This window comes from Taeniopygia guttata, chromosome 9 (assembly GCF_048771995.1).
Source record: "Taeniopygia guttata chromosome 9, bTaeGut7.mat, whole genome shotgun sequence".
Lineage (NCBI taxonomy): Eukaryota > Metazoa > Chordata > Aves > Passeriformes > Estrildidae > Taeniopygia > Taeniopygia guttata.
In genome coordinates, this window is record NC_133034.1 from 5,306,556 (window position 1) to 5,320,860 (window position 14,305).

General features: G+C 43.9%; 1 protein-coding gene across 2 annotated transcripts in view; it reads right to left on the minus strand.

Annotated features, from left to right (window-relative positions):
* RYK (receptor like tyrosine kinase) overlaps positions 1 to 14,305 on the minus strand; it is a 54,629-nt gene that overhangs the window by 14,744 nt on the left and 25,580 nt on the right. Inside the window, exons 7-9 of one of the 2 annotated variants that reach the window (XM_002192766.7) lie at positions 12,679 to 12,779; positions 9,718 to 9,843; positions 7,174 to 7,260 (exon numbers count right to left, since the gene is read on the minus strand). In XM_002192766.7, the coding sequence (XP_002192802.5) occupies positions 7,174 to 7,260; positions 9,718 to 9,843; positions 12,679 to 12,779 (314 nt within the window). Of the gene's footprint in view, positions 1 to 7,173; positions 7,261 to 9,717; positions 9,852 to 12,677; positions 12,780 to 14,305 lie in introns of both variants that reach the window. The other variant, XM_072933279.1, reaches the window with a different exon arrangement.

The window sequence follows — 14,305 nt, forward strand, 5'->3', positions numbered from 1 at the left end:
AACTGAGTCACATTTGAACTCTCTCACAGCCTGCTACAAGCAGTAACAGCAGATTCTCTCAAGACTCCTGCCAGAAGCATCTCTGCAAATGCTACAGCCAGGAGCTCCAAGGTTTCTGATGAAAGTTTCCAACCTCAATATTTAAGAATATGTTTTACCTGCAGTTTTTCTCATCTTTGGACCATTTGTAATGGTTTGTTCCCCTGTGAAATTCTGCCTGCATCATATTGCAAGGTAATGCTCCTCCACATCACAACACTTACACAACCCATTTTCTACACACCTGCCTGTTTTCACAAGCTTCTATTACCATTATTATCTTTCAGCCTTGTGGACTTTGCCAAATATCCCACGACAAAGTGCACAAGCCCCAGTTATTGAAGGGTGACAGCCACACAGGCAGGCACACTGTGCACAGGAATTGGGAGTGCAGGACTAGAGCAGCTCCAGGTGATAAATGCTCCCAGTATCAACACATCCTTGTTAATTACTGCTGTTTCTGCATGGCAATTAATTAGGTAAAACTGCTCCCAAGGCAGAATTCCACCCTAGTTGAAAGAGAATGCATGCCTGAGTATTGCTTTAACCCCTCTACATGAGTCTTTGGAAGTAATTCAACGCCTGTGCTCACATCTGTTGTACAGGACATTTTTAATGCTCCTAGCAAGTAACCTTCACAACTTTCCTTCACCAGAAGGATGCTAAAGGAATGCAAGAAGTCATGATCCAACCTGTGTTTTCATAGGCAGAAAGGAAAGTACATATAAAAATATTTCAGCTTTAAAATTTCGAGGCCCCAGGAGTCAAGAGAGAGCCAAGTGAAGCATCTGATGCTTCCTCCTGCCACAGACTGAGCACAGCACTCTGTGCTCCTGTTTGCAGCTCGGACCTGCAGGAGGTGTTCAGGTCACCACTTCCACAAATCAGTGTCCCCCTGCTTTCCAACCCAGCCCTGCATCCTACAGAATTCCAGCCTCCTGTAAAGGTAAGACATGCACTCCAAACCACAGCAGCAGAGGTTACAGCACGGGACACCGCACTTAGTCCTGATAAAATTTCCAGAGAGCAGGATTTCTCTTCCAATCCTGGTATCCAGGCATCAAGTATCAACCACATGAGTTTATTTTGCAAAGCAAGGCAGCTCACACTGACAAATCCAAGCCTGATTTTAATAAATCCTGGGACTGAGTTAAATGACACTGCTAAAATAGGGAATGCTATTCTGGTTTTCCTACATTATAAATGCACATGCAGTTTGAAACCACAGAAAAGGGCAGAGAAAAATCAGGATTTAGGGACAGTCTTAGTTCCCTGTGTAACAGTTAACACCAGAATCCAGGAAGCAGCAGCAAAGAGCAGAAAGTAAAAGGCTCTTTGCTAAATAATCCATTTAACTCAAAGTCAACCTGAAAGTGTTAAGTTGAAAGTGAAACTAGGAAAGAGAGACATAACTGATGTCCTGGTCCAAAGGTCGAGGGACAGCACATAATGAAACTGATGTGCAAGTAGAGATTTAACTGTATGCAAATTTAAGTGTCCTGCAGGTGAGTATCTTTTAGCAGATGGAATAATAAATCTTTAAATTATGCAGTACAATACTTTGGAAATCATCCCCTCAGTATTTTCTGAAGCATACTGTACTGCTTTAAATGTCTCAGGGTATTTTCCTAAAAAACTAGGATTAAATTAAAGTGCATTTTTTAGGCTGGCATTAAAAAATTTGCTACTTATCCCAAATTCTTTAAATTCAAGTGTCTTCCTTTATAAAGACACTCAAGAATTTAGCTCAGATGAGCAGTAACTCTTGATTTTTTTTTTTTTTTTTTTGGCATAAACTATATTCTTCAGAAATGGGATCCTGCACTCTGATTTTGGAAGATTAAATACTTTTGAACAATTCATTCAAATACTGTATGTTTAAGGTACAAGCTTAAACTTAGAACTATATTCACAAGGCTGTGCTTTTTAAGAATGAACTGCCCAGAATAGCAAATTCCATCAATTGAAACATGACCCCTTGAAAACAACTGTGGATGCTCCAAGTTCTGATACCTGTTTAGTGTGAACAAGTAACCTTCACACCTTGGTTAACACAGAGCTGCTTGTCCACATTTAAATCCCCTCAATGTGCCCATTGCTGTCTCCTGCTTGGCATGGCCTGAATTCTCAGGATTTCTATTTCTACAGTTCCCAAACTGCATGAAGTCCTAAAAGGTCACCAAGCTTGCAATCATTGAATGGTTTAGGTTGGAAGGGACCTTAAAGCTCATCTCGCTCCACCTCCTGCCATGGGCAGGGACACCTTCCACTAGATCACAATGCTCCAAGTCCTGTCCAACCTGGCCTGAGCACTCCCAGGAATGGGGCATCTCCTCTTAACTAGACTAGCAATAAATTTAAAAACTCTAAATAGTAAAATGTCAGAGATAGCCAAGAACGCTGAAAGTCTTTTAGTGACCTAAGATGACAGAACTAAAGCGTTATTAAAAGTTGGTAGAACAATGAAGTTTAAAGAGCTGACCTTTGTCAACACTGACTTTGTTTCCAGTGCTTTCCATGGATGGTTTGTTTCCAAACACTCCTTCCTCGTACATCAGAAAAATGTTAAGTGGTTAGAACATGAAATGGGAGCAGCCGGGTTATCTTGAACAGCACACTGAGTTGTTTTTACCAAAAGTGTACCTTGGCCAGAACATCCTAAATGAGTCAGGCCTCTGCACAGCTCACCCTCACTTCATATGTTCCTGGAATAACACAATTCCATTTGTTTTGCTAAGAATTTTCTCCTTCACAGGAAAAGCACCATTAAACAAAGTGTTCTTTAAATCAAAGGTGAAACCTGTGTGTTTTCTTCCTCCTCTGACATCAGATGATTTAAAAGATTCCCCAGAAAGGCTGGAGGGATCTGTTAAACCCTGTCAAGAGATGTAATGCCAGCTTGGAGAAACATGCCATCAGAGACACTTCCCAAAACTGAGAGGAATTGGAAACCTCTGGTTGGAAAGTGAAGCATTCCACCCTCATAATATAATTTTTCTGTAAAACAAAAAACAAAACGAAGAAAGCAAATGCCAGCTAAGTCTCTCATATTTCTAACAAAAGAACTTGTTCAGGTTGTGTTGACCCAAAGATTCCAAAATCCCAGATATCCTAGATAACATATCCTTGTTCTTGCTGGCAATGACACACATCCTCAGTCTTCATCAGTGTCTGTTTGAAGACAGAAAGAAGGCAAATTTTCCACTGAAATGTCTAAGGGTGAAAGTAACCATGACTTTGAGCACCTTGCCTAGCAAATGAACACAGTGGAAGTTTAAACTGCAAAGACAACACAACTGTATGGCCAACATGAAGGATGTAGGACAGCCTGAACACGTCACACCTTTTCCCCAGAACTTGGGATCTTTGCAGTCTGAAGTTATTGGAGCCTCCTGAAAGCCAAGAGAGATCCATTTTCCTTTTAAGCTCTCCTTGGCACACGGCACTGCTCATATCAGAAGGCTCAGGCACCCAGACACAGATGTTACAGCATCAAAAAAACCTTATAAACTCATCTATTTCATGAACCTGCATGTAGAAACTTTGTCACTGCCATGGGCATGTTACAGCTTTCTCCCTGGAGTGAAATAAAGCTCCATGAAAGAAAAAACTCCTTTAAGTATCTGGAGTAAAACCCAGGGATGAATCCTCCTGTCAGTCTTTATAAGAGATGTGGTGTTGAGACTTCAAGAGAAGCATCTCCAACTTTTAGACCCCATCAATTTAAGAGCTACAGAACAAGTAAGCACTGAATCACTTCAAAAGTACTTCAATAACTTCATGAAGTGCTCAAATGAAAGACCCCAAATTCTGTGGCGGATGAGAAACCAGTCAGATCATGCTGAACAAGCACACTCCAACCTATTCAATCCCTGCACTGATACTGCCTAATCAGGATCAAACTTGCTATTTGAGAATCTGACCTAATAGTTCTACCCTAGCTTGAGACAACAAAGGGAATACAAAAGATTTCAGGAAACTCTCTGCATGGGCTCTTCCCCCTCTCAGGCAGGTTCAGGCTCTCTTAGTTTTCGTGTATTACTGACTCCTTTAAGAGCAGATCACTTCAGAAGGGGAACAAAAACAAAGTTCAGAGAAATCAGGGATCCTGTTTTCACTCTCCTGGTTTATAGCAATGCTCTGCATCTCACTGGAGCTCTGGGAAACATCAGGGAAGGAAAGTGGGAAGGGCTGCTGCAGTTACTGCAGTCAACTACCTGTTGCTTTTGATCCTTTGGGGGCAACAATTAACCATGGGGAAAGAATACAGGGAAGAGACAAACAGGCTGCAGTCCCTCTCCCTCCAGAGCAGGAAATACCCACAGATATAACTAATGCCTGATGAGGACAACAGCCACAACTCACCTTGCCCAGCACAGGGAATGGGAAAACTGGCAGCACATCCCCCCTGTCCACATCATTGGAAATAACCCCTCATAAAAGGGTATGGATGCTGTAGTACACTGACAGCTGAAGGAGGGGCACATGAAAAGAGATTCATTATGACAGGCACTTAGGGCATGATTTTTCTTCATGGATTTTCATTCAGAAACCACTCCTTGAACAGCACAACCTTGACACCTGCCCACGTGGCACAGAGCTCTTCTAACAGCCAACAAACCCAAGCTCTTAGCCCATCTGTAATACTTGTTGGGCTGGGGAGGTTCAGCCTGAAGAAGAAAATTTTCCAAGGACACCTTTCTGTGGCTTGTGTATTGTAAGAAAGACTGAAACAGACTTTTGATCATGACTTGCAGGGACAGGACAAGGGGCAACGTTTTAAACAGGAAAAGGATAGATTTACATTTGACATAAGGAAGACAATTTTAAAAAAATTATTTATTTATTCTTCCCTGTGAGGTCAGACACTGGCACAGGTTGCCCAGAGAATCTGTGGCTGCCCCTGGATCCTTGGAAGCGTTCAAGGCCAGGTTGAACAAGGCTTGGAGTAACCTGGGATAGTGGAAGGTGTCCCTGCCCATGGCAGGGGTGGGAACAGATGGGCTTTAAGGTCCTGTCCAACCTAAATCATTCTGGGATTCTAGGATTCTCTTGAAATTCCAGGTTTAAAGCCATAACAAATCCCCTTCAGTTTCTCAAGCACTGATGCTGGTGAGAAAAAAGAGGTGTTTTTTCTCTCAAGGAGGTTATTCTTCCTCACAGTACCTACTCAAAGAACCTCAGTTCACATTTTCCAAATATCTGGGATACTCCACCCCCACTCCCCATTGTTTCCTGACATTTGGGGCATCACTAGACTTCATTTTATCACTTTCAGAGAGCACCTCTGGGTTAAATAAGGCAGTTCTGGAGCAGCTCACACTTTTGGGAAGGGATAATTTAACTCCACAGACAAAGTGTCTATTTTCCATGACCCTCAGGCTTTATTGCCTTCAGCAAAGAGATACTTAAGTCAGTTTAATGGTTCTCATACCCATCAAGATTTTATGGTCCTGCCCTGCTTCTGCTTGTGCCAGAACAGCAGTGTGTGTGTGGCCACAGAATGACTGAGATCAAGGAAAAACTCTGGTTACAGGAGAATTTTTGCAGGTTTTTTTCTTCCAACCAGATCAAATTCCCAACTTATTACATGTCCCAGCCACACACACAGCAATCACAGCCAGGGTGTGAAAATGAAACTGAGTAACATCAGTGCTGTAAGTGAGCTGCTGTGAGGAGAGGGGATGTTACAGGTTCTTTTCCTTGCAAAATTCTGCTGCCCAAGCCCAAGTATCAGCAAAACCTACTCTACACTTTTTACACACAGGTCTTTTTTAATGCTGGGAAATTCTCTACAGTGACCCTACGAATGCCATCACTCCCTGAGGACCAGTTCCAGTTCACTGCAGTGAATCCCTCCCTGCAAAGGGAAAAGCTTGGTCCTATAGGACACGAATGTGTCACAGACACAGCCACTGTAAGGGACAATTATGGATTTAGAAGTGCATTGGAAGTCCCATTTTGGAAAAGCAATTCAATAAGAGGTCATGGGAGGCAGCTAAATTAAGATAACTTTTGACAAATGTTATGTTGTTTAATCCAATGCTCGCGTGCCAAAGGCTAAGTTTTTCAGAACTATTATTATATAAGAGCCAAGAAAATAAAAAAAGACAGAACTGTTTGGCAAGGAAAGGGAACAGAAGAGGGCAGAATTCAGAAAACGTTCCCAAAATACTGGAAAGAAGCAATTTTTTGGTTTTTAAATAAGAGAAGCCAGGCTGGGAGAGCAGGGGGTGTTCACCTGGAGAAAAGGCAGCTCCAGGGAGAACTTAGAGCCCCCAAAAGGGGATTCAGGAGAGCTGGAGAGGGAATTGAGAGTTGAAATTATTATAGATGCTTATTTTATTTTTTGCCAAAAAAAAAAAAATTAAAGAAATTGCCAAATGAAAAACCAAAGGCAACGAGACACCCAACTGAAATGACAAAAATAAGTGAATAAGTGGTAAAACAACCACTGTACTGGGAATTTGACAAAAAAGAGAACTTGTGATGATTGCAGAGGAAGGGATAGATGTAGAATACATTAAACATAAGGATACATGTAGGATATTTGTGATATACAAATGGGATACATGTGACAGACATGTAGGATATTTGTAATTTTTTCACCTACACCCACCTTGCTCCTTAAGTCTACTACCCCCATTTCAAGGTATTTCCTGAACACAGGTGCTGTATTTGGATAAATTCAGTTCTAAATGCCAATTCTCATACTTCAGTTGCAAAGCTTAAGGAAGGCAGAAATTATGCCCTGTCTTTTGAACAGCCATGCATTTGTAAAAGGTTTTTAAGATACATTTCAGGTGTCTTTCAGCAATTTGCAGGGGACAAGGCTGTGACTGGGAAGACAATGACATGCTGGGGAAAAAAAACAATATAATTTTTTACTTAGAAGAATAATAAACAGAAGTATTCAAGGGTGCTGACTGGAGGCACTGGTGGAGAACACATGCATTTTTCTTCCATATAAGATTGCTCTTCTCTGTGGCTGAAGAAGCATCCCAGCTGCCTTTGCTTTTTATCATTTGCATATTTTGGGGAGAAGGGCATTGCTGTAAAGCCAGGTTTGGCACCCTCAGCCTGCAGCACAGTTCAAACACCTGCACACAAACCCGCTCCTTCATGCAAACATACCTTTAACAGTTTTGACAAAAACTTGTTTCTCTTTACTGGGGTCTTTTTCTTCTATTAGAATTCCATGGAAAATGCGCCCAAACGTGCCTAGGAAGAGAACATCCAATCAGTAAAATGTGGTTAAGAACCACTGATAACATTAGGAGTATCTTAAGCAAACAGTACCTTTCACAGCAGAAAGGAAGCAATGCCTGCAGTTAAAGTGTCTGCAAACCCTATAAAGCCACCAAGTGAGAACCCAACTGTTCTCCAGCATGAGGGGGATTCACAACTACAGGCAGCAATGCTGAAGTTTTACATAAATAAAACTTAAGGGGAAAAGCATGAGAGTGAACTAGTGGTAGCAGCAGAGCCCAGTGAAATTAAGTATCAACATGATGGTGGTTTATTTGTGGCACTTCAGTCAACTCCCTGCATTAAGAACTCCAGTTCCCTTTTCTCACCCACCCCGTCTGCAATTCTAAGCCAAGGCACTTCTCACAAGGACCAAGTTGTTTTGGAAACATTCACAAGGAAACAGCAATTCTGGCTAGCCAGCACACAGGGAACACTTGGAAACAGCCAGCATCCCATTATTCACAAGTTTCACCTCAGAGGGAAGGTGCTGGGTTTGTTTGGGGGTCATTCAGACTCTCCAGCATTTTTCCATTCACAAGCTGTTACTGATGCTACTGCAGGAGAAGGAGCCACTCTGAGAAGCTGGGCTGAGAACAACTGGTAACACACAGAATTAATTGGTTTTTACTGCTCACATTGGCAACACTTTTCTGCACCAAGGTGTGCATCATCTCCACAGAGTCTATTCCAAAATAACAGACCCTTCCCAAGGCTTCCTCCTGCCTGACTAGGCTGAAACATCTTTGACAGCATGAAATAGAGGTCTTATTTGTTCCTAAATACCTTCAACAGGGGCAGTACAACACTTCTGTCACCTACCCTGGGGCTGCAAGGAAGCCCTGCATGACAGGGGTCTTCAAATTGCAATTTCACTAAGCAGCAGCTGAACTTAGGAGACTCTCAGGCAACTACAGCACCCTGAATTACTTAACAGCAACTAAATTTCTCCTGTCTTGGCTCTTGAAGACTTCTAGAAAGTGCCTAAGTATATATTTCCAAAATATAAAAGCAGGTGAAGCTATGGAAGCTATGTGAAGTTTATAATGAATCTGTGGCCAAGATCTGTAAAAAAGTTCCATGCATGCATTTACTTTATCCCCTTCTTCCCCACTGAAGCTCTTTTGTTTTTCAATGGCAGAGACTGAACACCACTATGATCCTGAACTAAAATTGGTCAGGTCTTCTAAGTCCTGTGACATGTGGATGTGGCACTTGGGGACATAGGTGAAATTGGCATTGCTGGGGAGTGTTTGGACTCAATGACCTCAAAGGGCTTTTCTAACCCAAACGACTCCGTGCTTAACTTTTGAAGGTTCTGACTCAAAGTAACAGCTGGAGGCTAAGAAACAAGATCCCAGGATTGACTGGGTCCAAACTGCATTCAACAGCTCCTTATGCCTCATCTGGCAGAACAGGGCAGCTCTGCCACCAAACATCTGAAGTGTTGCTGGGCATTGAGTCACTTCTAGTCATGGGTGACTCCCAACATCCCAGCCCCAGGCAGCCCAGAGGAGCACAAAGCACATCCCACATGCCAAGGAAGGTTTTTGCAGAGCTCACACTGGAAATGAGCACAGAGCTGCCACCCCAGAGGTTCAGAGGCACACACTGAACAAGAATGGGAACATCCTCCACTGCTGCTCAGACTAATACAAAGCATTCTGCCTCCAAAGGACGATTATCTCCAATCTCCCGCTTCAGGAAGTTTGATTTTTTATGGAACAGAGACTTTAAATCGCAGCAATAAAGGTGAATGACAAAGAAAACTAAATATTTAATCCTATTTTCCAAATTCAGTGTCAACAAGAATCAATTAATGTTGTGCATGAACACTTTCCAAGTGCACAGTAAACAAAGAGTGAACAATTCAGGAACTGGATGATCCTTGTGGTCCTTCCAACTGAGGATATTCCATGAAAACAACCAGGTAGTCTCTGAATCTTTTATATCAGGGCTGTAAATATTGCATCTGCCAATTAGATTTCCAAAGCAAAGTTATCAAACTGAGACATCAGATTTGGACAACTGAAGTTTTTCTGGGCTTTGGGTTGGTTTTGCTTTGATTTTTATGCTGTTAAGATCATAGGAACTCCCAAAAGTGAATTACCTTGGCACTGAATCTGGAGTGATTACCCTTCCCCTCAGTCACCCATCATTTCAGGGAGCAGGTTATTAAGACAGGCAAGCTCAATGACTTAATGAGCACGCCTGGTCGCTCCCCCAGCCTAATTAATTCTGGAAGCTGCTTTCCCCACCCCCACACCCCAAATGCAAACATAACTCATCATTCCTCCCATCCACCAAAGCTATGAAGATCAGAAACACCATCCGTGAATGCTTTCAGAAAAGTCTGTAAATAAATATCCATGTATTTGTATTTATATATCTACAGCATGTAGGAATGAAGTGTCTGAGTGCTGTAAATACCTTCTTGGAGCACATCTTTGAGGGTGATCCTCTCCCTGGAGATGGCTATGTCCTTCACTTTAGCTTTAGCCTCCATAAGAGTGACACTTTTCAGATCATTCTTCTCTATCCGTAATGTGGGATAACCTGAGGAGCCAGCAGAGCCAAACAATCCAACATAAATACCCTTGGAATGAGAACAGGCATAGGGCTTCACCTCTGACCACCTACGGCTCCACACACAAGGGAGCAGCACCATCTTAAATATCTGTTATATTCATTTAAAAAAGATGATAGTATTTAGCAATGAAAAATACAAGAATAATCATCTGCAGGGAAAGAAATTACACAGAAATTCTCTGTAGTGTCATGCAAACAACTTTTATTATTAACTCCGGGTGAAGGAAACTGCAGTACTGAAGGTGATCAACACTGCACTGCCCTCATGAGGAGGAAATAGACTGTTGGAAAACTCAGAGCTGGGAAGATGCTGTACACCAGCAGGACATTAACAAACTACCAGTGCCCTCTTCTGGCACTTCCAGACATCTGGATACAACAGGAGAGTCAGAAAGCCTGGAATATTTTTGTACATGTGTATGAATTATTAGAGAAATCTAGAGAATTACCCTGATAATACTTTCTTCAAAATTTGAATGCTACTGAAAGCAAAATTATGCAACTGTGAAATGACCAAGAATGTCAATCCTGCTTTTTTCACACATCCAACCTTTTCTTTTCTTCTCCTAATTTCCACCATTTCCAGTGCTACTGGGGGTGTCTCAAAGCAGGTAAGAGACACTGTGAAGCAAGGGCTGCCTCCAGCAAACAGATGACACTTGGGCACAGTGGCCACCACACTGGGCAGGGTCAGGAGGGCTGAAGCACCACCCTGGGCTTGGTCCCCTGCCCTTGGCCAGAGGATTCTGCGAGACAACGTTCCAGCAACTGGAACTCAGCAAAATTAACAACCTGAGTCACCTGGAAAGCCAAACAAAAAACCTGAGGTTGACAGGACATCAGCAGCTCAGCCTGAGCTGGGATAAAACACAGAGGGGCTGGAGCATGTCCAGGGAAGGGAATGGAGCTGGGGAACGGGCTGGAGCACCAGGAGTGGCTGAATGAGATGGAAAGGGGCTCTGCCTGGAGAAAAGGAGGCTCAGGGGAACCTTCTGGCTCTGCACAACTCCTGACAGGAGGGGACAGCTGGGGACAGGGACAGGACAAGGGGAAATGGCCTCAAGTTGCACCAGGGGAGGCGCAGATTGGGCATGAGGGGAAACTCCACTTCCCAAAGCCCTGTCAAGCCCTGGCCCAGCTGCCCAGCTGGTGGAGATCCCACCCGTGGAGAGAGTTAAAAGCCATGTGGCACTTGGGGACATGGGTGGCCTTGGCAGTGCTGAGGGAACAGTTGAACTTAATGATCTGGGAGGGCTTTTCCAACCTAAATGATTCTGTGATTCTAAGAGATGGAAAATAAAAAGGCTGGGGAGGAACTCAGGTGACCAGAGGGAAAGCAGCTGTAGAATAATTTGCAGGATAAGTCTTCCAAGCTCTGTGAAAAGGAATTTTTTTAACATTTCATATATTAAATTTTTACAAGCCTGTTTTTTAAATGAATGCTTATACCAAATACGTTTTAAAGGCAGCTTTTAGCAAGGGAAAGATGAACTCGGATGACAAATAAGATTTTTGGGTGTTTTTTTGGTTGGGTTTTTTTTTTAAGGGACAACCCAGGACAGGAAGATACAGTACAATTTAGAAGTGAGCCCCAAATCTCTCCCAGAGGTGCAGTTCAGCCTCAGTAAACACCTGCTTCCACAAATGGGGAGGAAAAAAGGAGGGCTGAGAGTAATGATGACCTTTCTGCTGTACTCCCTCATGATGGCACAGTCACTATCACCAAGTGCCATCAGAGGACAATGGAAGAGACTTTGGGGTCTTATTAGTTGGTTTAAAAAAAACCCTATGGGTGTCCCTATACTGGCCACCTTCCCTCCAGCTGCAACAGGCCCTTCCCTGGCGCAGGGCTGGCTGGGATAGCCCTCCACCACACAATAATTTGAGGAGTAAAAATTCCACAGGTAATAAATACATCATTAACTACAGAATTAACTCAGAACACAGCTGAGAGCACTCAGTCTGTTCAACTTGGAAGAAACTGAGAGACCTGATCCCAGTGTGCAGCTCCTCCCAAGGGACAGCTCTGAGCTCTTCTCTCTGTGACCAGGAGGACCCCAGGGAACAGCTGGAGCTGTGTCAGGGGGTTTAGGTTGGATATCAGGGGAAGGTTCTTCCCTCAGAGGGTGCTGGGCACTGCCCAGGCTCCCCAGGGAATGGGCACAGCCCCAAGGCAGCCAGAGCTCCAGGGGAGTTTGGACAACGTTCTCAGGGGTGCCCAGGGTGGGATTGTTGGGGTGTCTGTGCATGGCCAGGAGCTGGATTGATGATCCCTGTGGGTCCCTTCCAGGGATATTCTGTGATTCTGTGGTATCAGTCACTAGTCTGTATCTAAATTGCTGCCACCCTTCCTTTCCTCTCACTGCTCTCTTCAGCTGTTTTTTATCACTTCAAGCAAAGCTGTAAGCAACAGGAGATGACAAGAATAACACAACCATCAGGATTCATGCACGTGGCATCACCTGCTTTAGTAACTGATCCCAGGGCTGGGTGGACACATCCTGTTCTCTCTCCTCTGTTTGGACTGCACAAGGCAGGCTCTTTCCAGTGTAAAACACAGGTACTTCACAGCTACTGGTGAAGCCTGGCTGGCTGACTGCTCTGAACAAACCAAGGGACAAACAGAGTCTCATGCCCATACCCCTCACATCCCCCCGAACTCACTCCTGACTACGGCGTGGCTGGATCAAATTCAAGAATTCAAGAAGCAAAGTGACAGAGCCAGAGAATTACTGGTGTTCTTCTCTTGCACTTGCCACCAAAGCAGCGTGGAGGAGGGTCTGTGCTTAGATTAACACTTACTGGTTACTGGCGTGGCATTGTTGGGCGTGTCAGCCCGCAGGTACTGCGTCGTCTGCGTGGAGGGCTGCGACAGCCCCTGCGAGCTGCTGCTGTCGCTGATGCTGTGGGGAAACACAAATGCAGATCAGCATCACTGCTTGCCACTCCAACACATTCCAAATTAACCTGTCGAGGTCAAAATCAGATTTTACAGGCAAGACTTTAATGTATTTCAGGTGACTCAAAAGTCTTGGCACGAAGCATGAACAGCTTCCCCCTATTTGCTTTCCAGAACTTCTCTGTCTTCACACTTCTCCCCACTTTGGAATAATCAAAGTGACAAAACATTCCTTGCCAGAACCATCCTGTGATACCAAGAACAACTCTTATATTCCAGGAAAGATTTGCACATCTCGTGGCACCGATGTCCCACTGAGACAAGGGCTCTATTTTACAGCCCAAACTGCTCTACCCTACTTTGTCACTCCCCTCCTTAGGGGTACCTGTTGCCCCTTCCAGCACCACCTAAGGTGTGTTTTTTGAGATGCTTTCTTTGGGCAGAAGGACTAGGGGTCCACAGAGTATCCATGAAACGGGTAAACCACAGCCTAAACCACAGCAGGCTGACTTCTGCCTTATTTTCACAGTCAAAACTCTACAAAAAGGGCTTTTGCAGCTGTAGTGGACCAAAACCCCTATTAGCAGGTCAGATGGCAGGGCCAGAAGCTTTTTTGTAGTTCTTCCCCTCCAGCCACATACAAATGTCCCCTCTTTGATCCAACCTCAAGTTTTCCACTGCTGACTGTATTGGGAGGATGAAGAAGAAACTGGTTTGGGATACAACCTCTGCTCTGTCAAATTATAAACATTTAAGGTTTCTTGGGCAGGCCAGTGACGCCTATAGGATTGTCAGACATGGCTAGTAATGCCCTCCAAGCCCACTGCTTCCTTTAAAAACCAGAAATCCAAGTCCACTCTTCCCCATTACAGCCCAATCATGGATGAACCCACTGAATTTTTTCTCTGGAATAGAATCTACTGAATCTCATAACACAAACTTACTCATTTATAGCTGGCCTCAATCTCTCCCTGGAACACTTTTTTTTTTACAGTTATTCCCACATTCCCTGCCTTCGAGGTGCAGGGCTCCAGCACAGCTTTTAGCAGGAGCCTAAAAGCCACAGATGCTGGTCTAGCTGCTCCCCTTAAACGTTTTTGAATTACTATTCTTTGGTGCTGGCAATTACTGCTTATTTGAACTGCTCCCACTATTGCATCCATGAGCTGCCTCAATATGATCCACTCTGCAGCGAGCTCCCCAGGAAGGAGAATTTTGGCACGGTCACCACATCAAACACCAAGGCACAACTTGCATTTCCTTTTCTTGCTCTGGCTGGAAACTCCTTTTGTAACCTGATCACCCACTAGCCCTGTGGATTCCTTTGGCTGGAGGCAAGTGTGAGGAAGGAATTATTCTTTTAATGCCTGTTGCAAGATTGAAAAACTCTTTTGGGTTGGCTTCGTTCTGGTTTTTAGGTTTAACTCACTTCCTGAGCTTCCTCACTTGCATATTCTATCAGCTATTTGAACGATGTCTTCTTGCTTTAATGACTCCCATTATCCTGCTGTTAAACCATGCCAACTTTCC